Raw genomic sequence first — 22,614 nt, forward strand, 5'->3', positions numbered from 1 at the left:
GCCTATTATGTAATCAGGTAAACAGAATCATGCCAAGGTTGATAATTATTGATTAGTAATATGCCAAAATTTTCATATATTTATAAACATATCAAAATCTCTTCTAGTTTCATTGTCCTCAGAAACCTAAGAATACCACTCAATGGTCATTTACTTGTCATTTTCATTAGACACCATTCTTTTTGACCTCATATTCTACTGAATACATCTTTCCCTGATTACTTTTTTGTTTTACTAAAAAGAAAAAAAAAACTATTTTTCTTGGGAACAAAATGAAATCTAAATTAATTCAATAGCTGTTGAAATTTCACCTGAAATTTTAGACAGCCACAAACACACAAAAGGAAAAGGTAAACACTTTAGCTTTAACATTTAACTAGTATACAATAAAAATTAAAAGAGCTATTTTGGGAAAGTAGAAAAACTGATTAAAGTAAAAGTCCTGTCATCAACATTTTTATTTAGTTTAGTATTTGTTAGAATATAAATACATAACAATATGTTCTTTCTTATCATGGGTAGTCTTTTACATAACTAAAATTCATGGCCAACATTTTATATAACACGCAACACAGAACAAAAAAAATCTGTAAATTATCAGAATGGGACAAGGACATCAGAAAATAATACACTTCATATAAATTATAGAGGACAGTTACAATGAAAATCCATTACTTTCTTCTCTAATTCAATTTTACAAGATAAAGTCAACAGGTGTTTTGTGGACTGTTATGAATGCACAAACATGTGGCTCTTTCAAAAGACACCAGTCCAAAAAAAAAAAAAAGACACTGGTCAAACACAAATATCATCTTGATGTCATCTATTGTTCTTAGTTCTTAACTGGAGTTGAGCTTCCTTTCATGGTCTTCTTTAGGTGATGGTAGTTTGGCAAGATTTTCATCAGGAAATCCAGCTGTAGTGTCTGGGGCTAAAAAGATAAGAGAATTAAGAACTGGCCAGCAGAAAGCAAAGTTAAGAGCATCAAGTAGAAATGATTATCACTAAGTCATGGAATTACAGGTGATTTTCACTGATCTCTTTTTTTTGGACTGAGGCATGCCAAATCTTAGTTCCCTGACCAGGGATTGAACCTGTGCCCCCTGCAGTGGATCCCGTTCACTGACTTAATTTTGCTTTCCTGCTTTTTCAATTTACAATGAACATACATTAAGTTTGGTAATATAAAACTTTTGCATATAAAAACTTTTGCATATAAAAATGTATGTTTATCAGTTTTCAACCTTGCTTTTTATACATTTCATCTTGGCCTCTAAGAAGTGAAAGAGTTTCAATTATAGTGGACAACATGAGTACATTGCTTTCTATGTGACAGAGCACACAGCTATGACACTCATCTGATCTTCACTCTTCATATATCAGCTTTGCTCACACTTGGCCTCACTGTAAAATTCACTTCGTGTACTGTTAGGCCCTTTGCCCTAATCACTTTGGTTGAAAAAGTCTGGGGATCATTTGTAATAAGGACCTCTATGTGATTCTTATAATTGGTAAAACATGGAAAACAGTGTTGCATACATACCATTACATATTAAACTTCAGATATTCTTGCTCACTTAATTCTAATCTCCCTTAACCCAACTCCAGCTTCATTTCTCCCTCTTCAATCATTTTGCTGTTATGCAGAAAGATAAGTGAAAAAATACTAGATTTGTTCTTATTTCTTTTTTGGTCCAGAGAATAGTAATACTTGCTTATAATAATAAAAGTCAAAGATTACAGAATTAGAATAAGCCAGAAAGAACTGGCATTTTAATTTCTGATAAAATATGGCTAAGAATCAAAAGTGCTAAATGCCTTGCAAACATTTTCTTTGGGGGAGGGGAAGGAGGCTGCGTAACCAAGAAAATAGACTGCGTGTGCCAAGCAGTAAGGTTAAAACTTCAATCAGAATGCCTTCTGTCCAAAGGAAGCCCCAAATGCTCTATCAATACTTATTTCCTACTCTAACATGAAACTCCAAATGCATACATGCCATTATTCTTGGTTATTAGGAGGGGACAATTCCTCATAAGCCAGGAAAATATCTAAATATACTTGTATATTCACAAGCTGCATTTATTTTCAAGCCAACTATGTCAGTAAACTGATAGGTAGACCCAAATTGGGTGTACAGTAATTTGGTAGGTTCATTTCTTACCCTTGAAGGTTGGTATTTTAGGAGCAAATCAGTATAGTTTGTAATGCACCAGTGAAAATATGTAAGAAAAAAGTAACATCCCTGGATGTTCTCTTCCCAAAGTCAATGTGTCACTGTCATCTTTGGACGTATTTCTGATATTAACTTAAGGACTCAATAATTCTACTGAGTCAACAAATAAACTGTAGTTTTAGGAATGTTACTCTGATGCTTTATTTTAATCATTTGCTTTTTAAGTAACAGACTCGCTGCCCCATTAAAACATTTATGTGTTATTTGGGGAAAATTAGCAGCCCTAGAAAGGACGGTACCTACTAAAGAGGTTCTAGTACCTGTGGCCGTTCAGTCTGCACTCGACGAAGGCAGTCTCCGCCATAGATTACTGTGTTCTCAGGGATGACTTCAAACGTGTTCAGGTTGCAACAGGCCCCGATGATACACCCACTTGTCAGTATTACATTTCTGCCAACATACGCTGCAGGAAAGACACATAGAGAACCACAACATAAGGCAATCAACGACTCAACGACTAGAACACTGTGTTTTTCCTAAGACAATGCAAGCATAAGAATACAAACTGCCCTTAAGAAACATATTAAAAGAAGTACTTCACTCCAGAGTTTGTACAGCAGAGAGGCAGAACCAGGCTAGTATTAAGTGGATTCAAAACAGAGCTCTGTTGTGATCTGTGTGACCTGTAAATGCTCTCAGCGAGTTTATCTCTAAAATGGAGCCCACCCTACTTCACAATGTGCGGTAAGGAATAAATGAGATAATAAATGTCAAGTGTCAAGCACAGGTCTGACACATGGTAAGTATACAATAAATAGAAAATGACAATGATACTCATCATCATCATAACTGGTAATCCAAATTAAATAAAAACCATTAAGTTGGTTAACAAAAAGTCTAATTATTTAAAAAAAAATCTTCTTTCATGCCATTCAAGACTAAGAAAGGAAAGGCATTATTCTAAAGAGGTCTTGGGCAGCGCAAGTTCGTTGTATGAAGCAGGGCACTCAGAGCCGGAGGGGAGAGAGGTGCGTGGGCGGTTCAGAATGGGGGGACACATGTGCACCCATGGCTGATTCATGTCGACGTATGGCAAAAACCACCACAATGGTGTAAAGTAATTATCCTCCAATTAAAATTAACTAATTAAAAAAAAATAATAAAGAGGTCATGGGCTTCCCTGGTGGCTCAGTGGTAAAGAATCCACCCGCCAATGCAGAGACATGAGTTCCATCCCTGATCTGGGCAGATCCCACACGCTGCAGAACAACTAAGTCCACACTCACGACGATGGAGCCTGTGCCCGACAAGAGAAGTCACTGCAATGAGAAGCCGTGTACCTCACCTCGAGAAAAGCCCTCGAAGCAACGAAGACCCAGCGCAGCCAAAAATAAATAAAAAAATCTTTAAATGAATAAAATGAGTTTATTTTTCCTCTTAAATAGATACCATTATTGAGAAAAATAAACAGAGAAGTCTTATCATTCTGGTTCTCTTTGGACAAGCTCTTGGAGTCACTTCCCAGCAGTGGTGGCAACCCAGGTAAGCCCCCTGCCTAGCCCTTCCTGTGATAAGTAGCTTACATTTGTTTCTAATGGGTTAGGGGAAAGCAGTCCTGAAATTAAAGACAGCAAACTACTAGAGAAATTGTTTTTTTTTTCCTTTAATTCAACAACAACATGAATCAACTAAATACCACTGACACTAGTTTTTAGTAGAAATCTTTTTCAAATCTTTCACCTGAGGGTTTAACTCAATCCTGACTTAAATGTACACAGCTAGAAATTTAATTCAATGGATAAAACACATGATTAGATTAGGTTCCTTAAAGGCAAAAAATTCATCTCATGGCTATGTTAGCCTGCTTCCAACCATGCCTATAGTCCTTTTAAGCACATGGCTTCGTCATGGTTTGCACTTAGGCTGTTTTCTAGACCAGCACAGACAGAAAGGAGGTAATCACTTCTCACAATATAGTTCCAAACATAGCTTACCTTTTGACTCGATAACATTATTATCTCCTATTTTCATGGCTTGGCAATCTGTAAGCCAGAGTTAAGTACACATTGTGAACATGTTCATCTTTTTCTTTCTAACTCACTCTCCTTGTCCTGCAGTGGGGCGGATAGAGGTCTGGGAGGGCCCAATAGGCTGGGCTGACCAGAGCTCCCTGCCCAGGGCAGTTGGCAAGTAAAGTTTAATTCTTTAAACAGAAATATCTTGAAGTATAAATAAATGACTCCTATATTTTTAAAGAAATGAGCACCTTATACCTCAATTTTATGAGTATTTTCATAATTAAGAAACATATTTTCATAATTAGGAAAATTAAAACTAACCCCAATCACGTAAGGGTGGCACTGTTAACAGCTTGACATATCTTTATGTAAAGATATATAATTCCCTTTACATAACTGGAAATCAAACTGTATAAAATAAAACTGTATAACTGCTGATAGCTTGCTTCATTCAGTTCACCTACCTTTGCAAGCCTTATTCCATACCATCAGAATCTTTAAAAACATAATTTTAAGTGATGCTTAATGGTTCTAATGGTGTATCTTATAACTGAAGCTTAATTCATTTAAATATTTTGCTATTGTTAAACCTTTAGATTTTTTCCTTGAAGTATTAATAGTTTCTCTTATAAAATAATGTTTTACTCACACTATGAAAAGATTTCAGTCACATTATGAAAACATTTTCCTCTTTTTAGAGCATGAAATCAGCAAAAGCATGGAAACACTCAGGAGAAAAACATCTAAGAATGAACTATTTCCAGCCCATCCACCAGTTCCTTGTATCAGACAACAACACGCTGTCAACCGAGAACCATACAGGAGTCACAAATGGACAGAGCCGTGGTTCCTAAATCAGGACTGAAGCCAAGATCACTCTGCTTCATGTCCACTGCCCCTCGGCCACTGCGCCCGCTGACAAGATGCAGCAACCCAAGCAAGGCGGCTCCTAGCGGCGAGGGCACGCGCACGCGGGCACACCCGCAGACAGCACGCTTCCTCAGGCTCTGGAGTCACTCTCTGAAAGGGAGGGGATCGTCTTTATACACAGCAAATAAGTCTTTTCAAGACACGGATGGCCTAGTCCTAAAATATAATTCATATATATATATATATATACACACACACACATAATATAGGTCACATATATAATTAAATTATCTGTTATATACAAAGTGTATGTGTCTGTGTGTATACATATATATATATATGCATACATAAAGTATTTGATAGCTAATTTATGACAATTTCAACAGAGGAGATCGGGTACTGAAAGACAGTCGGGAGTGATTTCTCTTAAATTATTGCAAAGGATACAACAGCCAACTTCAAACACATTATTGGTGCCAATGATCATAGGTTTGGGTTCTGGATCTTCTGCATCAGGAGTGATATTATCAGGGTGACTATAAAAAGAAGAGAGAAATTATCAAAAAGTCAATAATGCAATAAGCAATTCTCCTGTTACAGAATTTGGGTTCTTTCTCTCAATTGTACCTCTAGCAAGCTTAATATGTGTAATGACGTTCAGTAATTTCTTAATCCAAGTGAATTATTTATCCTCTCTGCTGGAGAAGACCTGATTCTGAATTGAAAAAGAACTACTGAAATGTAAAGAAATCACAGGTGTGTATAGAAGGTCAGTCTTCCTTTGTTTATTTTTTAAACTCAAAGGCAGGGGACCATTCCCAGGACAAGGTAGAAAAGAAGCTGGCTGGGACTCTCAGCTTGTTAAACTGGAATCAAAATCATGCCGGACTTGAAGGTTTTCCATCCCTAATAACCATTCAAGATTGTGAAATGTAAACAGATATTCATGTAAAACAATCATTTTATGCTGTTACGTGGTTAGCTGAAATATTTGTAACAAAAAGATGTTTGTAGTCTAAGAGGAGGAAGCCATTTAAAAATGGTGCTTTATCTCTGACAGCTGAGTTACTGCAGAATATAGCTGTTGTTAATTGACTTACACTAAAGGTGCCAAAATATATTTTAAAAAGAAACTGTTTAATATAGTAAGAAACTCCCAAAGCCTAAGTAAGCATTAAGACAAATCAATCTCTTTATCACAGTTAAATATTTTCCCAAGGTCTTTACTACAAATTCCATACACTGTTGCTATAAATCAGGTATAAGCTTGAATTTCCTGCCAAAATTTTATCTAGCTTTACAGATGCTTGTAAAAATCTCATAGGTATTACAGTCTACTTCACTAAGATCATACATGTTCTAATAGCTTATAATTGTTTTTAATCTTTAAAGTTGAAAAACTGCCTCTAGGACCTCCAGTTTTTCAAATATAATTCTGTTATCCCCACAAGGCATACGAAAATACACATCAGACTGAAGTTCACGTGCCTGGTATGAGCAATAACTTGGCAGCCAGAATCAAAACATCCACTCAGAAGACAAGTCGAGGCTGGGAGCAGCACAGGGATGCTGGGGTGTCCTCAGGAAACGTCTCCTCAAGGACAGAAGAGGCCGGCCCATGTAAGGGAAGACACCCAGACCCTGAGTCGGAGATTCCAGGCATCCACCTATGAGCCGCTTCGCCCTGGACAAGTCTCTCTGCCCCTCTGGTCTGTAGTGTCCTCACTTACTACCTGTGCTGGAAAAGACCTTAGTGTCTTCCTGGTTCTCAGACAGTGGGCCTTCCAGACGTCAGCTGGTAAAGGCCCCTAGAGATGGCTGACACTAACGGAGACTCTCTGCAGCAGCTCGTTCAAAGCGCCTGTAAGGGTCCTACTCACGCATTTATGATGAGCGCCTGTTCCTCTATCAGGTTACCTTCACCGATCACTATCGGACCGGCTTCTGCGATGATTCGTGCCTTAGGGTGGATCACTGTCCTGGGTCCTATTAAATGGATGGAAAAGAATTACCTGTGGAGGCCGAGCTTCCAAGGAGGCTGTTGGGAGGAACGTTTCCTAAAGCAGGTACCAGGTACCCCACGGGGCACGTTACAAAGGCTATCACTATAGTTTGGGCCAAATCTCCAGCCCAGGAGAGGGGAGACAGCACAGGGCTTTGGAGCCGGATAGTCCCAGCTCACCCTCGCTTGTGAAGTCTCTGTCATCTCAATGGTGAAATGGGGGTGGTGATAATACCAGTCCCGCAGGGTTGTTGTAAGAATCAGATGAAACAGTTTGTGGACAATGCTATTTTGGCATAGAGCTGGCAATAAAAATTAATTCCTCTCCTTCTCTTCCCTCATAAAGGTGAGGTTCTCGTTGCTTACAACATTGGTACTTGCTTATGCTGGCGAACCATGCAACACTTTCTCATGCTGGTGTATTACAGGATGAGCCCTTTTATTAAGGGAACATGATGAAATACTGGTGGAATGAGAGTTAGAAAACATGGAGACTAACCTGACCTTTGCTACTCTGTTACCATCCTTATTATAAGCCTCCTCAGTGGAAGAAGGAAGAGCCCTTGCTGTCTGGTGGAGGATATGATTTTAACCAGTTGAAAAGGATAAAGGGAGGCAGACAAAGGGGCCACACGTGGTTTCTGGACTCTGGCAGTGGGAGAGATGAGGCAGTGACTCCAGCCTCACGCTGAGGGGTTTGAAGGGCCCTCATGGCATCCCTTCACCACCAGGGTGGAGGAGGCCCTGCATGGCCTAAACACGGCCGTTGGTTCTGGACTGTACCATTCCCGTCCTCTGATTTACCCAAAGGCCTAGCATTTGGGTGATAATGGAGCCACTGATGAGAAAACATAACCTCACCGCAGGCTCTCCCTCCCAACGTGCCCCAACAACGCAGATCAAGGCCACCCTTATCTGTGAACACAAGGACAGGAAGTTTTTGCTTTAGACAGGACGCAGCTGACTCCGACAGCAGGGCAGGACGGACAGAAGCGCTGACACGAGGTAGGGAGGGAGGCCGGAAGACGACACTGTCCATGAAATTCGGTACTCAACTGTTCCAATAAACTGTACTAATAAACTGCTAATTTATTTAACAATCACTATCCGCTAGTGACAGGCAAGATGCAGGGCTGTATGTTACAGGGAAACAAAAAGGAATGGGTGCTGTTTTTGCCCTCTGGGGTTTTGTCTGTCTTGAAAATCAGGAAGACTTAACACGCTCACTCAAAAATGTATTAGAATAAATAAGGAGATGTTCCTGGTGCCCAGAGAATTGGAAAGAATCTCAGGAGAGCTTATTTTTCCCCTAACAATGAAGGGCTGGGGACTGATACAGAGGGTGGGGCCCAACATGGGTACGGGGTCAGGGGACACACAGAGGCTGGCTTTGTTATTTGTGTCACCTCTGGCTCCCTAAATCCTCAGCTGCTAGAGTAAAACTTTCCTGGCAAATGCTTCTGCTTAGGATAGGAGATTTCAGAATAGAAGATGGGGTCACTCAGATCCCCGGGAAGCTTCTCAAGGTGACCATGACCGTGACCATGGGTGCCTTTCTCCTTTGGTAAAAAAATATACACACATACACATAATTATAAACACACACACACACACATAATTATAAATATACACACATACATACACATAATTATAAATATATACATACACATAATTATAAACACACACACACATAATTATAAATACACACACACATACACATAATTATAAAAGGAATACCTGCTCATCCCAAAAAACTCAATCAAAGTCAAAAGTGAAAGATCTGCTCTCCTCCTGCTGATCCCATTCCCTGTAGGTTAACTATTCTTAAAAGTTTGGAGTATTACTGCAGACTTAAGTACTAGTATATATTTAAAATCTGTAAATATGACTGCATATAAAATATATTTCCCTAGAAAGTTAGAAGATAAGTTCAACTTGTAGGAGAAAAAATATGAATTTTACATACTAAAATATGAATTTCAAAAACTAAGGAATGGTACTTATTCTGCAATTTGCTTTTTCACCTAAGAAGTTATGGTGATTTTTTCCACATAAGCCCTTTTTTAAAAAAAAATTGTTGAATATTATTTCACATCATATTAATATACCATGATTTATTTAACCAATCCCTTAATAATAGGCATTTAGAAGAATTACCACTTCTGGGGAGAGGTGCTAAAACAATGCTGAAACAAACACTGGATTCCTTTGAAATGAGAAATTTCTTATAGGTCCTTCCAGCTGTGTGAAGCAATTTAAAGCTGTGGTTTGCACAATGCCAGATTTATATTTTATGTTAAGATATTCTATGATAAAGGGACACGATCTTTCTATTTTCGGTTCTTTATAATTGAAGCCCCAGCCAGCAACCACATCCCTTGTCTAGGAAGTCCAGGCTCTGGCCTTCATCACTTAAAAGCTGTGTGCTTAGCCTCTCAAATGCCTCAGTTTTCTCGTCTATAAAAAGATGAAGTCTATGATAGCCTATCTCACCAGGTTGAAGTGTGGATTATATTTGGAAAGGAAATCGTGGGGTCTGGCCCATAGTTCTTCAAAACGGGAGGTTCATCACTATCTGACACTAAGAGCTAAGAACTTTATCACAGAAAACAAAATAACTCTTTCTGGTCTGAGAAACAGAAGAAAAGGGACTGCTTTATTCCTCTGACACTCAGGTAACAGGGTGAAACCTTTTAAACAGGGAAGAAATTCTTTACCTTTCTGTAAGACAGTGAAAAAGATTAATAAAAATTTTCCATACTGGCATTAAAGATCTGACAGGAGGAAGAGGTTGTCCTGGCTGTGACAGAAAGCAGATCCTTTACCACAGCTAGATTAGTACCCAGGGGCACGAGATATTCTGCTGGTCCTCAGGCTGCAGCTTTTGACAAGCAGTCTTGCAAAAAGCTAAGTGAGAAAAGGCTGATAAGACAAAGGTTACGCTGGGACCTACGCTTCTTTAAAAGTTCCTCTAAAGTACAGGTTTGAAAACAGTTGATATTTTCATTTTTTCCCGTTTAAAAATAATGTTGGAGCTATGTTAGCCAGGTATTTTATTATTATTATTTCTTATCACTCTTAACAAGAGTGTTAGTAAATAACTGGAAAACTGGTTCTAAGTCTGAGGGCCTTCCCTGGGATACAAAGCATTACAGGAGACCGGTGAGCAGTTTCCATGAGACCCGTTTAAGACAACAGCTCCACCTGGTGGTCACACTGCCAAACTACAAGTCCTGGAGTTCTGAAGTGACTTGAAAAGTGAAACTGTCGTTGTTCAATCCTTAAGGCGTGTCCAACTCTTAGACCCCAGGCACTGCAGGATGCCATGCTCCTCTGTCCTTCGCTATCTTCTGGAGTTTGCTCAAACTCATATCCATTGAGTCGGTGATGCCATCTAACCATCTCATCCTCTGCCACTCCCTTCTCCTTTTGCCTTCAATCTTTCCCAGCATCACCATCTTTTCCAATGAGTCAGCTTTTCTCATCAGGTGGCCAAAGTATTGGAACTTAAGCCTCAGCACCAGCCCTCCAACGAATATTCAGGGTTGATTTCCTTTAGGATTGACAGGCTTGATCTCCTTGCTGTCCAAGGGACTCTCAAGAGTCTTCTCTAGCACCACAGTTCAAAAGCATCATATCTTCAGCACTCAACCTTATGGTCCAACTCACATCTGTACATAACTACTGGGAAAACCACAGCTTTGCTGTGGACCTTTGTCAGCAAAGTGATGACTCAGATTCTTAATACACTGTCTAGGTTTATCATAGCTTTTCTTCCAAGGAGCAAGTGTCTTTTAATTTCATGGCTGCAGTCACTGTCTGCACTGATTTTGGAGCCCAAAGAAATAAACTCTGCCATGAAGTGATGGTACCAGATGCTGTGATCTTAGTTTTTTTAATGTTAAGTTTCAAGCCAGCTTTTTCACCCTCAGCAACAGGCTCTCTACTCTTCACTTTCTGACAATAGAGTGGTATCACCTGCATATCTGAGGTTGCTGATATTTCTCCCAGCAATCCTGATTCCAGCTTGTGCTTCATCCAGCCCAGAGTTTTGCATGATGTCCTCTGCATAGAAGTTAAATTTGCAGGGTGACAATATACAGCCTTGACGTATCCTTTCCCAATTTGGAACCAGTCCGTTGTTCTGTGTTCAGTTCTAACTGTTGCTTCTTGACCCACATACAGGTTTCTCAGGAGATAGGTAAGGTGATCTGGTCTCCTGTCTCTTAAGAATTTTCCAGTCTGTTGGGATCCATATGGTCAAAGGCTTCAGTGTAGTCCATGAAGCAGAAGCAGATACTTTTCTGGAACTCCCTTGCTTTCTCCATGAGCCATTGACTGTTGGCAATGTGATCTCCTCTGAATTGTGAAGTAACAGCAAGGTCATGGGCGACAAACCAAACAGCTCCCCTTAACCTCTTGCAGGGCTTTTTGGGGCAGAGACTAGAGAGGTTAGTTTTTAAACATGAACCGCAGTATACGTGACTGCTAAGACTGAAGTTTGGTGAACTTCTTAAAGGAGATGCCTGACCAGGTGCTTTGTCTCTGCACAGCGCTGGAGGCTGGCACCAGAAAGCCTGATAGCCCAGCACTAGTGCAAGACGCGGGCAGCAACTGCATGCTGAAATGTGAGCACAGTCTGCTCCAGACTTCTCTGCATGCAAGCGGCACTTTCACCTAGGATGGGTCTGAATTCAAACCAAGCTGAAGGGCCTTGGGGTTAAAATGCTTTAAAAATAAAAATCTGTCACCATCGAAAGTTTCTGTTAAAAGGCTGTCGTGAACTTTCTTGGAGCCCTTTCTGGCAGGGTAGTTTGTGTATTTTCTTACCAAATGTGCTGAAACCCTATTTGGCTTATCTCCTTGTTTGGATAAATGTGTCTAGAGTTGGAGCTGCCTTACTGGCTGATGAATTATTTTTCTAAATGGTTGGCTGGGCTTGACGCAACCTAGCCAGAAAGACATTCCTTGCATCATATTTCCATTCCCTTCAGCTAGTAAAGGGTATTTTTCCTGTCTATCTTTGCCACAGAAAGCAATCTTTGTGGACATTTTCATATGTCAATAAATAGTTCCAAAAGCCACAAGGTCTCTTGAAAATGAAAACAATTCCTTTGACCTATAAGATGAAGTACTTTTAACAACTGTTTTATATTTGATTAATTTCTCAAGTCAAAGTCACTGTTTTGCCTTATTGAAAAAAATTTCCATATAATGTTGTACATATGAAACTTATGTAATATTATAAACCAATGTTACCTCAATTTAAAAAAATTTCCACAATAAAAGGGAAGCTTCTGATCAGTATTAAAAACTCTAATGGAAAGAACAACAAAGTGGGACAAAGTGCTTCCATGACAAAGCTCCGTCACTGTAGGAGTTCTGCCTTCACACCATGAGTCCCCAGGTGTTGTCCTAACCCCAGGAGTCCGCCTTCACGCTGTAATAGGACTACATGACTGTGCACAGATGTACTTTTCTAAAATGTGTTTCAGCTTTTAAAACAAAATTTTCAGAAAATAATGCAAAAGCCATAAATCAAGGCAGTCTAATTAAAAGAGGGGTTAAAAATAAAAAAGCAGGCTTGATAGTAAATAAGATGAAACCTTATTTACCCAAATTATAATTAAGGAGAGAACTATTATTTTTCCCAAGGTCTGTTTCCTAGCAGACTCTAATGAAAGGGGTCAGGTTCCAGCAGGGCCACAGACATAGGGTTTCTGGTTAAGGACTGCACTTCAAAGCTTCAGACGAGTTTCTTTGATAAACCAAATACTTGATTTACTAGGAAAACAGAAAATTTAAAGTTCTACTAACTGAAACATAGCAAGGTAAAACTGATGAGGGGATGGAAAGTTATGTAAAACATCGTGATATCTCCATATCTATACTGTAACAGGAGAAGACTTAATTAGTTATTCTGATAAATTAAGCAAAAACAAAACCAGCCCTAAATTGAAAAACAATAGCCCACCGATAAAGGAATGGGTAAAGAAGATGTGATACATATATACAATGGAATATTTCTCAGCCACCATAAAGAATGAAATAATGCCATTTGCAGCAACATGGATGGACCTAGAGATTATCATACTATGCGAAGTAAGTCAGACAGAGAGAAGGACAAATATCACGTAATATGATATGTGGAATCTAAAAAAACGAACTTATTTACAAAACAGAAATGGGAGTCACAGATATAGAAAACACACTTATGGTCACCAGGGAGGAAGGGAGGGGGGGACAAACTGGGAGACTAGAGTTGATATAGACACACAACTATGTATAAAATAGACTCAGTAAGGACCTACTGTACAGCACAGGAAACTCTACTCAATCCTCTGTAATGACCTGTATGGGAAAAGACTCTAAGAAAGGGTGGGTATATGTATGTGTATAGCTGATTCACTTTGCTGGACAGCAGAAACTAACAACACACATCATAAATCAACTATACATCAATAAAACTTTCTTAATAAATAAAAAATAAAAATAAAAGTTTCTCTAAGAAAATTCCATACCCCTCCCCCAAAAAAGAAGGAAAAAGAAAACATGATAGGGAGAGTGAGTTTTAATCAGGTAACTTATCTCTACTCTCTGCTTTGATTGAACTTCATACCTACCAAGAGCTTTTTTTAATCTGAGATATTACATCAGAAAAAGGAATCAACAGTACAAAAAGATTAGAGATTATTCTGCACCAAATACAAAAGTGATAGAAATGACTAAGTATCAGCTCTGGAAGATTTCTATATTTATATACAAAATTAAGAATAAGAAACAGGCAAATGAAAATGAGATAATATATATGGAACATGGAACACTGGGTAACTGTATCACTCTGAATCTTTTCCTTAGTTTTGAAAATTGAGATGTTTCTGTAAAGTGAGCAAATTTTTTGGTTTTAAAAACCTGGGTCAAAAATAAACCCAACAAAATATTAACTTAGATCCATTCAATGATGAAATTAAAATCACTAGTTTTAAAAAATATATATCATTTCTTATGCTACAATCCATCACTGAAAATCTGTGATGAATAATCATTTCATATTTTAACCACCAGAGTGGTGCCTGATCAGTCGGTGATCAGCTTACATGGAAAGTAGATTTAAATACCACACTTCTTTACATAATTTCAACATTTAAGGAAGGCAAGAGGATGAGAGGGATAAAGAAGAGGGAAGAGCACCAAGATATGAAAGACAGAGGGAGAACAGTAAAGTGAGAGCTGATTCCTGAAATCCCCAGGCCCAATCCTACGCATCGGTCCAGCTCTTCTTTTCACAGGATAAAGCCTTTACTGCTCTTCTAGGGAAGCTTCTGCAAGAACAGGACCTGCTCTTTCAAATCTGAAACACACACACAAACATATATGTATACCTGTGTGTACACTTATGCCTGTAGAGATATCTGTACCATCTGTGTATCATAGCAGATACTGAACACATTGTTTAAAGTAGGGAAGAAGTAGAAATGAGAGGGAAATATCATTATTTTAGTCTTTCCTTCTAATTGTACAACACCCTGTGAATTAATATTAGATGTTATTCCTTGAGTCATGATGAAAGCCATAAAAATACTAGAATAAAAATGCAGAGGAACAGAAACATGTGGCTAATTTCTCCTTGTAAAAAGTCTGCAAGTGGTTTAAGTTAACAAAGTTAATACAGGACTGAAAAGAAATAGAATCACCTTCTAAACTTCGAAATTCTGTCAATTTAAAATAATTAATTAGATCCAATCTGGGCAAATCCCCAATGATGCTCCATAATACTGGCACAATCGTAACTAGTTTTATAAGATATGATCCTGAAGTGGCTGGAGGCTTAGATTTACTAAAGTTACAGAAAAATTTTTTTTCTTTTGCAGATACTGTTAGTGTAAGGGAACAAGGCACATTTTCTCTCTGAAAGTGTACTTCGTTTCCTGAAAGCTCTCCTCTGGTAACACCCAGTGGCTAGTAAACACGCGCTCACGTTAAGAAAGCTACCGGGGCACCATGTCCCGTGAAAACGTATGGAAAAGATCTAGTGGCTAAAATGTGCACTTGGGGGAACTCCATCATGTTCACATAAGCAAACTGTTGTTTAGTCACTAAGTTGTGTCCAACTCTTTTGTGACTCTATGAACTGCAGCCCACCAGGCTCCTCTGTTCAAGGATTTCCCAGGCAAGAATACTGGAGTGGGTTGCCATTTTCTTCTCCAGGAGATCTTCCCCACCCAGGGATTGAACCCACATCTCCTGCACTGCAGGCAGATTCTGTACCACTGAGCCACCAGGGAAGCCCAGGTTGCCACATGTTACATTGTTCATTTTGTTTAAACGCTGGACTTAACCTCTAAAGCAAGGCTAAACTGATTTTACAGTGCAGCTAGCTAACATTTATTGAGTGCTTACTACATGTCAGGTATTGGGCAATGACTTTCATAAATACTCTCTTATTTAATCCTTCAAAAAGCTCTGAGGAAAGCACTCTTATTTTGCATGTGACAAAAGCTGCTGCCGCTGGATATCCATTCTTCCCTTTTTCTGTGTAAGAGAACCCAATACGGGGGCAGCAATGTGTCCGGTTCAGAATACATCTCCCAGCATTCTCCATAGCTAGCCGTGTCCTTGAGACCAGGCCCAAGGCAGAGGGCGTTGTGGAACCTTCAGGAAGACTATTTAAGGCAAGCTGACTCCACTGGGAGGAGCATCCTTTTGTCTCCACTCCTCTCCTTCTTACCCAAGACACTCACATCCTGGCCTGTGAGGCCGGAGCCCCCGGACAATCACCTGATGGGACATGAACTGCCTACCCTCAGGCTTCTTATATGAGAGAGCAGACCTCTGGGTTTACTACACTGCATTACAACTCTGTGTACACTACGCTACTACTCCTCTGGGTTTACTATCACCACAAACTGCTGACCCTAACCCTGACACATACAACGATACAGAGGGGAAAAAGAGAGACGAAGTGATGTGCCTGAGGAAATCCAGCAGATAAAGAGTGAGGATGCTAACCCCAAGTCCGTCAGACTCTGGATTACACTCTTAGAAGAATGTGAGCTCTGCTATATTCACTGCTGGGTCCTGAGTGCAAGCTAAGGTGTGAGCATAGGGCCTGGCACATAGTAGGTACACAGCAGATGTCTCTCAAATAAATTACTTTATTATGCTGCCACGTTAGTTTATCAGACAGGAGTTTAAATATAGACTCTATCACACTAAATTATTTGAGAAATATTAAATACTTAAGAGAAATACATTGCTTTGCCAATAAAATTAGGACCTCAGTCAAACATAGAAAATAATACCTAATGAACTGTCAAGCACTGAAATAAAATAAATAACACCAATTCTTGAGCGACAACACTAACAGGATATTTTCTTACCTATAGTGACATCACCTCTGATTTCGCTCTCTACACACACAACTGCTCCAGGTGCGATCTTCACACTGCAGGAAAAAAAAGTAATATGCATCATGGGTAAGGTTTAAAAATACTGTTATAGAAGCTATCCTGACACTGCAATCACAGAAAGGTTAAAACAAACTGATGGAAAAATGAAAAGTAAACTGTAAGATTTAATATAGTATAAACTTCTCAGGTGATATACCATCCATCAAGCTAAAATAATGTATCATGTGTTCTTAAAATACTTGAGAGGAAAAGAGGCATTGGACTCTTTTAACACCAACATTGTTTTTAAATAGCAAAAAGCTCAAAACAACCTAGGTATTCATTAGTAGAGACCTGGTTAATACATTATGGTATACTATGAATTAATATACAGCATAAGAAAGAATGAATAATCCTGTGTGTAAAGAGTTGGGATGATTTCCAAGCTACATTGTTAAGCCAAAAAAATCAAAGCCAGGGACTAGAATCAGAGGCTCCAGCATAAAAGGACAGAGGGGGACACTAGGGTAATCACCATGCAGTGGTCTTAGAGGGCAAAGGCAGAGGACTTCAAAGGGAAGATTTCTAGGAAACAAGAAAAAAATTTGAAAGATTATGTGATGAGCACTTGGGAAAAAAATCAGGAGGCATTTGACATATCTGTTGGAAGATTTGAAAAACATCAGTACATAGAAAAGTAAGAAAATGAAAAATGGAAGTTATTTGGTTAAATTTTAAATGAAGTCAGTTTGAGGTACCCATGGAGAAAGACCCAGTATAGCTAGATCTGGGGCTATGAGAGAGTCAGCAGAGTACAAACTCTTTAACATGTTTCTCCATCATTCATATTCCAGAATCCACCCAAATATTCCCTAATATAAATGCAGAGTAACACCAAAAATAAATATTAAAAAAAAAAATCACCACTTCCATACTGATGTGGAAAACTAAAAAAGGACATGCACGGATTTTTCTTCTATAAATTTAAGTGAACAAATCTTCCTATCACAAAGTATTTTTAAAGCTTTAAGTAAAAAGAATATCCATCAGCACTTCCCTGGTGGTCCAGTGGTTGAGAATCTGGCTGCCAATGCAGGGGACATGGGTTTGATTCCTGGTCCGGGAAGATTCCACATTGCTGTTGTTCAGTCATTAAGTTTGACCCCATGGACTGCAGCATGCCAGGCTTCCCTGTCCTTCACTATCTCCCATAGTTTGCTCAAACACATGTCCACTGAGTCAGTGATGCTATCCAACCACCTCATCCTCTGCTGCCCGCTTCTCCTCCTGTCCTCAATCCCAGCACAAGCTCTTTGCCAAGGAGTTGGCTCTTTGCCTGAGGTGACCAAAGTACTGGAGCTTCAGCTTCAGCATCAGTCCTCCAATGAATATTCAGGGTTGACTTCCTTTAGGATTGACTCCTTGGGGTCCAAGGGACTCTGAAGAGTCTTCTCCAGCACCAGTTTGGAAACATCAATTCTTTGGTGCTCAGCCTTCTTTATGGTCCAGCTCCCACATCCATACATGACTACTGGAAAAACCGTAGCCTTGGCTATACAGACCTTTGTTGACAAAGTGGTATCTCTGCTTTTTAATATGCTGCCTAGGTTTGTCATAGCTTTCCTTCCAAGGAACAAGCATCTCTGAAATTAAAAGGTTCCACGTGCCATGGGGCAATTAAGCCTGTGCACCACAACTACCCAGCCTAGAGCCCATGCCTTGCAACAAGAGAAGCCGCCGCAAAGAGAAGCCCACATATTGCAACTAGAGAGTAGCCGCCACTCTCTGCAACCAGAGAAAGTCCCCACACAGCAATGAAGACCCAGAACAGCCAAAAATAAATGTTTAAAAAAAAAAAAAGTATAAGCCTTTAGTCTATCTTTAAAATATGTCCAGAGGAGACACAGCTACGTCTGTCTCCATCATATTGACAGGCACTGACTCTCTACAAGGCACAAATTAATACAATTTAAAAATGACCCATCTGGGTTACTACATGTCACTTGTCTACTGAAACCACAGAAAATATATAACCTTTCTATTGAATAGGAGAAGGAAAAACTTTAGTGACATGGAGCAGAAAACAGAAAATGCACCAAACCCCTCATTTTCTAGATGAGGAAATTGAAGCGCAGGGCCTTGAAATTTCTTGAAGCAAAGATCATTCCTGGGACATCACTGTCATAATAATATCGAAACACAAGTCCATGTGACTCACAGAGCGGCCAAACAATACTAAAATGTCAGAGTTTGGAGCAGAGGAAGTTTTACTGCAGGGCCAGGTAAGGAGATGGGTGGCTTATGCCTTAAAACCCCTAAACTCCCTGAAAGCTTTCAGCACAGCTCTTTTCTAGGAACTGGGGTGGGGGCGTGGCTAGTCATTGCAAACATCCTAGGTCAGATCCTTTGTTCTTGAGGTCAGCTCATGGTCAGGTAATGATGTTCCTATAAATCTCTACCAAATAAATGCCATTCTCTGTTCTGACGAGAAAGGGCCAGGTCCCAAGGCACAGCTGTCACCCTCCGAAGTCCAGGTCCTGGCTAAGAGGAGGCAGACATCCATCAGGGCCTGTCCCCAGACCCTGCGTAACCGGCACAGCTGAGGGAGACAGGCGCCCAGGACCCCAGCGACCCTCAGGCTCTTCAAGCCACCCTTAGGGCAGGGGCTGGGTCCTGCAGACTGCATCCTATGCAGACGCCGCTGCCATTATGCTGCAGACACAGGGATGGGGGAGAGGCTGCAGCTGCTCAAGGCCTGAGCCTGGCCAGTGGGAGGCCTTGACCAGGGCTCTGGAGCCCTGCAGGAAACAGCCCCCAACTGTCCCCAGGATCTGCCTCTTACCTGACTCTCTGCCTGAGGCCTGAAGACCACCGCTCTGCTGACTGAGGGGACCACTGTCTCTCACTGACAGCTGGGGGCTTGTGGGAGGGGCCCACTGCAGCACCCAAGGATGGTTGAGCAGGACCGCTAATGGTTGTTCACTGACAGTTGATTGCTTATGGCTGCTGCTACTACTGCTTAGTCACTTCAGTCGTGTCCGACTCTGTGCGACCCCAAAGACGGCAGCCCACCAGGCTCCCCCGTCCCTGGGATTCTCCAGGCAAGAACACTGGAGTGGGTTGCCATTTCCTTCTCCAATGCATGGAAGTGAAAAGTGAAAGCAAAGCCACTCAGTCGTGTCCGACTCGCAGCGACCCCATGGACTGCAGCCCACCAAGCTCCACCATCCATGAGATTTTCCAGGCAAGAGTACCCGAGTGGGTTGCCATTGCCTTCTCCGATTGCTTATGGCAGGAGCCCAGTTAACTGTTACCTGGCTTCCCAGGTGGTTTGCTGGTAAAGAATCTGCCTCCCAATGCAGGAGATGCAAAAGAAGCAGGTTCGATACCTGGGTTGGGAAGACCGCACCCCCCACCCCCCCAAAATGGCATGGCAACCCACTCCAGTATTCTTGCCTGAAAAATTTCATAGACAGAGGAACCTGGCAGGCTACAGTCCATGGGGTCACAAAGAGTTGGGCAACTGTTACCTGGTAAAGGGGTGGGGCTTAAAGGTGTATAGCAATAGTCCATGCTAAAGTTTGAGTCCATGCTCAGCCATACTCTAAAACACAAACATCAATCACCCCTTTTTTGTTAGCGGGAAGTTTCCTGGAAACATCCTGTCATTTTGGACAGTTTTCTTGTGTCAGCTGAATGATTTTGCCCTTGAAATGTATCACCATTTAGAAACACTTTTTCTCTGATCCTTTTCCCTTCAGGTGGGTTTGTGTGTTTAAAAAGGCAATCTTATTAAGCCGTGGACAAATAAATTAACCTCTATAAAACAGCTCATTTTACACAAGATTTCCGATCCTAGTTTTCTATTCCTTTAGCCTCCCTCTTGCTACGAATTTTTTTTTTTAATGAAAAAAAGCATTACCTAACATTTAACTTACGCTGGGCAAGTGAGAACAGAAGAGACTCAAAAATGCCCTGTCTTCAATTTTACGCCCAAGGAAGTCGCCCCAGGTTGTGTGCGTCACAGTCAGCATATTTCTTTGTGAGGCAGGAATAATTAAACTCATCATTAGACCAATTAAAACGTGGTCCAAATACCGCGGAGAGTGACCGGGCGGAGCTGAGAGCAGACAGTTGAGGGAAGACTTAGCCGAAGTCCTAACTAATAAAATATCAACAGTACCCTCATCTCCACAGCATACTCCTATATACTGTGTACAATATTTCTACCATATCTGTTCCTCTTTAGCTTATGCAAAAGATTACAATTATTTGCCTAAATAGATGAAAAACCTAAATGTTAATTTATGCCCTCCCCCAAAACAAGGCTTGTCGGTGTTCATTTTCTAAAAGAGTCAGCAGAGGGTGCTCAACTTTGCTGCTTTGGGAAACGGTTTAACTGAAGCTCGTCTTGCATCCCAGCTGTCCCTTTCCACCGACAGCGCCCAGTAGCCCCGAGGCTTGTTCCCACGCATTTACCAAGCAGTTAGCTTTGGCCCAGGCGCGGCCCCCGCTTGGAGTCCGTCTACACATACTCGGAGCGCCTCCGACGGACAGGGAGGGTCTCGGGGGCCGTGGGCGATGGGGACACAGGACAGCTACAGGGGTTAGGAGCGCCGCGGAAAAGGGGAGGGTCCCTCTGTGTCCCAGGCGGCGGGGACGCCCTGCATCCTCAGCAGGCCCTCCCGAGACAGCGCGGGTGCGTGGCCGAGGGCCAGCGAGGCCACCGAGGGACCATGAACCAGAACCTTTCACTACTCCATTCCGCATCCTTTCACGGCCCTCGCTACCCCCAGCCCGTCGCCTCCTCCCTCCGCGAACGCCAGGTCTGGGCCTTAGGAACCGGGCGCTGGAATAAGACACCACCTAAGTCCCCACCACTGGCGACCAAGAGCAGATTCCACCCCTGCGGGGAGGAGAGGACAGGTTCTCAAACAGCGACCCACCTCTTTTGAGTCTTCTCCGCCATGGTTTCGGCTTCTGTTTCCAGTTGGATCGACACAACCGCCTGAGCACAGCGATGATCTCTGTGGGCGATAGTGAAGCCTGGCAGGACGGGGAAGGGGCGGAGCCTGTCAGGACGGGGCGGAGCCTGTCAGGACGGGGGAAGGGGCGGGGCCTTGGCGCTGCTCGCGGGGGCGGGGCCGGCTCGCGGTGGAGGTTTCAGTTCCTTACGAGCCGGCTCCAGCCAGGCGGCGGTGTTTGGCCGCAAGCTGATTGTTAGTGCAGTGAAAGGATTGGCGGACTCGGATTTAAGACAGCCCTTAAGTCAGATCCAACGAAAGTCATTGTGACTTCATTAAGCCCCACTGTTCATTCTCAGTTAAGTTCCCAAAAGGATCCTCCTGCTAAACCTGGGCCCCTTTCCCTTTCAGTATAAGCTGGTTCCCACCCCCCAACCCCCACCGTAAATTAAGTACCCTCTACCTGATTTCTTTCTAAGGTTAATCTAATTCTGTCCTTTCCAAGCTTCACACTTGATTATTCGAATGCCTACTTGACCTGAATGCTGCGAGATCTTATGAAACCTAAAATGTCCAGAACAGAGCTTTGGTGGCACAGTGGTAAAGAATCTGCCTGCCGTGCAAGAGACCTGGGTTCGATCCCTGAGTTGGGAAGATCCCCTACAGAAGGGAAAGGCTAGCCACTCCAGTATTCTGGCCTGGAGAATTCCATGGACAGTATAGTCCGTGGGGTCACAAAGAGTAGGACATGACTGAGCGACTTGCACTTCTGCTGGTCCTACCTCTCTTTCTTACAGTTTGCATCATTTACTATCTCTAAATCTCCCTCTGTAGTCTGCGCCTTCTACCCTTGAGCTCTAAAATCACATTTCCATCCAGGCTATTCTTCTGTAGTTAAAAATCATCCTTTAAAAACCAAATTCAGTTATTTTTTTTTTACTTATTCCTTTAAAAATCCAAACTCATTTCCATTACCTATTTCTGGGCTTGATCCAGCCCCTGCCCACTTCTCTCTTCTTTAATTTCATGTTCCTCTTCCTCTTCTTTGAAACGGAGCAGGACCCTATGAGCCTTCCCCCATGTCCTCTGCCTGCCTTTTGTCTGTTGAAATCTCAGTCAAAACTTATTAGTTTAATCAGAGAAATGAGAAAATGTGGAAACAAAGGATAGCAGTCAAAGGAGACCAAATACTAATGAT

The 22,614-nt window shown here is 41.4% G+C and overlaps 1 protein-coding gene across 2 annotated transcripts; it reads right to left on the reverse strand.

Annotated features, from left to right (window-relative positions):
* Nucleotides 1–440: 440 nt before the first annotated feature.
* Nucleotides 441–21,523, reverse strand: DCTN6 (dynactin subunit 6). 2 transcript variants are annotated; one of them, XM_070459941.1, is made up of 7 exons: nucleotides 21,399–21,519; nucleotides 16,444–16,508; nucleotides 6,942–7,047; nucleotides 5,509–5,597; nucleotides 4,168–4,215; nucleotides 2,494–2,636; nucleotides 441–931 (listed from the first exon to the last, which is right to left on the reverse strand). In XM_070459941.1, the coding sequence occupies exons 1-7, from the start codon at nucleotides 21,419–21,421 to the stop codon at nucleotides 833–835; spliced, it is 573 nt and encodes a 190-aa protein (XP_070316042.1). In that variant the 5' UTR covers nucleotides 21,422–21,519; the 3' UTR covers nucleotides 441–832. The 2 variants fall into 2 exon arrangements, with proteins under 2 accessions (XP_070316042.1, XP_070316043.1); XM_070459942.1 differs by lacking the exon at nucleotides 441–931 and adding an exon at nucleotides 1,237–1,636 and having other exon boundaries at nucleotides 21,399–21,523.
* Nucleotides 21,524–22,614: the final 1,091 nt, after the last annotated feature.

The sequence above is a fragment of the Odocoileus virginianus genome, chromosome 32 (assembly GCF_023699985.2).
Source record: "Odocoileus virginianus isolate 20LAN1187 ecotype Illinois chromosome 32, Ovbor_1.2, whole genome shotgun sequence".
NCBI classification, from domain to species: domain Eukaryota; kingdom Metazoa; phylum Chordata; class Mammalia; order Artiodactyla; family Cervidae; genus Odocoileus; species Odocoileus virginianus.

Excerpts from the sequence above, each read along its gene's own strand:
- DCTN6 (XM_070459941.1), bottom strand. The coding sequence starts at position 21,421 with ATGGCGGAGAAGACTCAAAAGAG. Across the intron at positions 5,598-6,941 it reads CAGGCGCTCATCATAAATGC|TCACCCTGATAATATCACTC; the intron begins GTGAGTAGGACC and ends TTCTTTTTATAG. Across the intron at positions 4,216-5,508 it reads TGTGTTTGAAGTTGGCTGTT|ATTGCCAAGCCATGAAAATA; the intron begins GTATCCTTTGCA and ends TCTGGCTTACAG.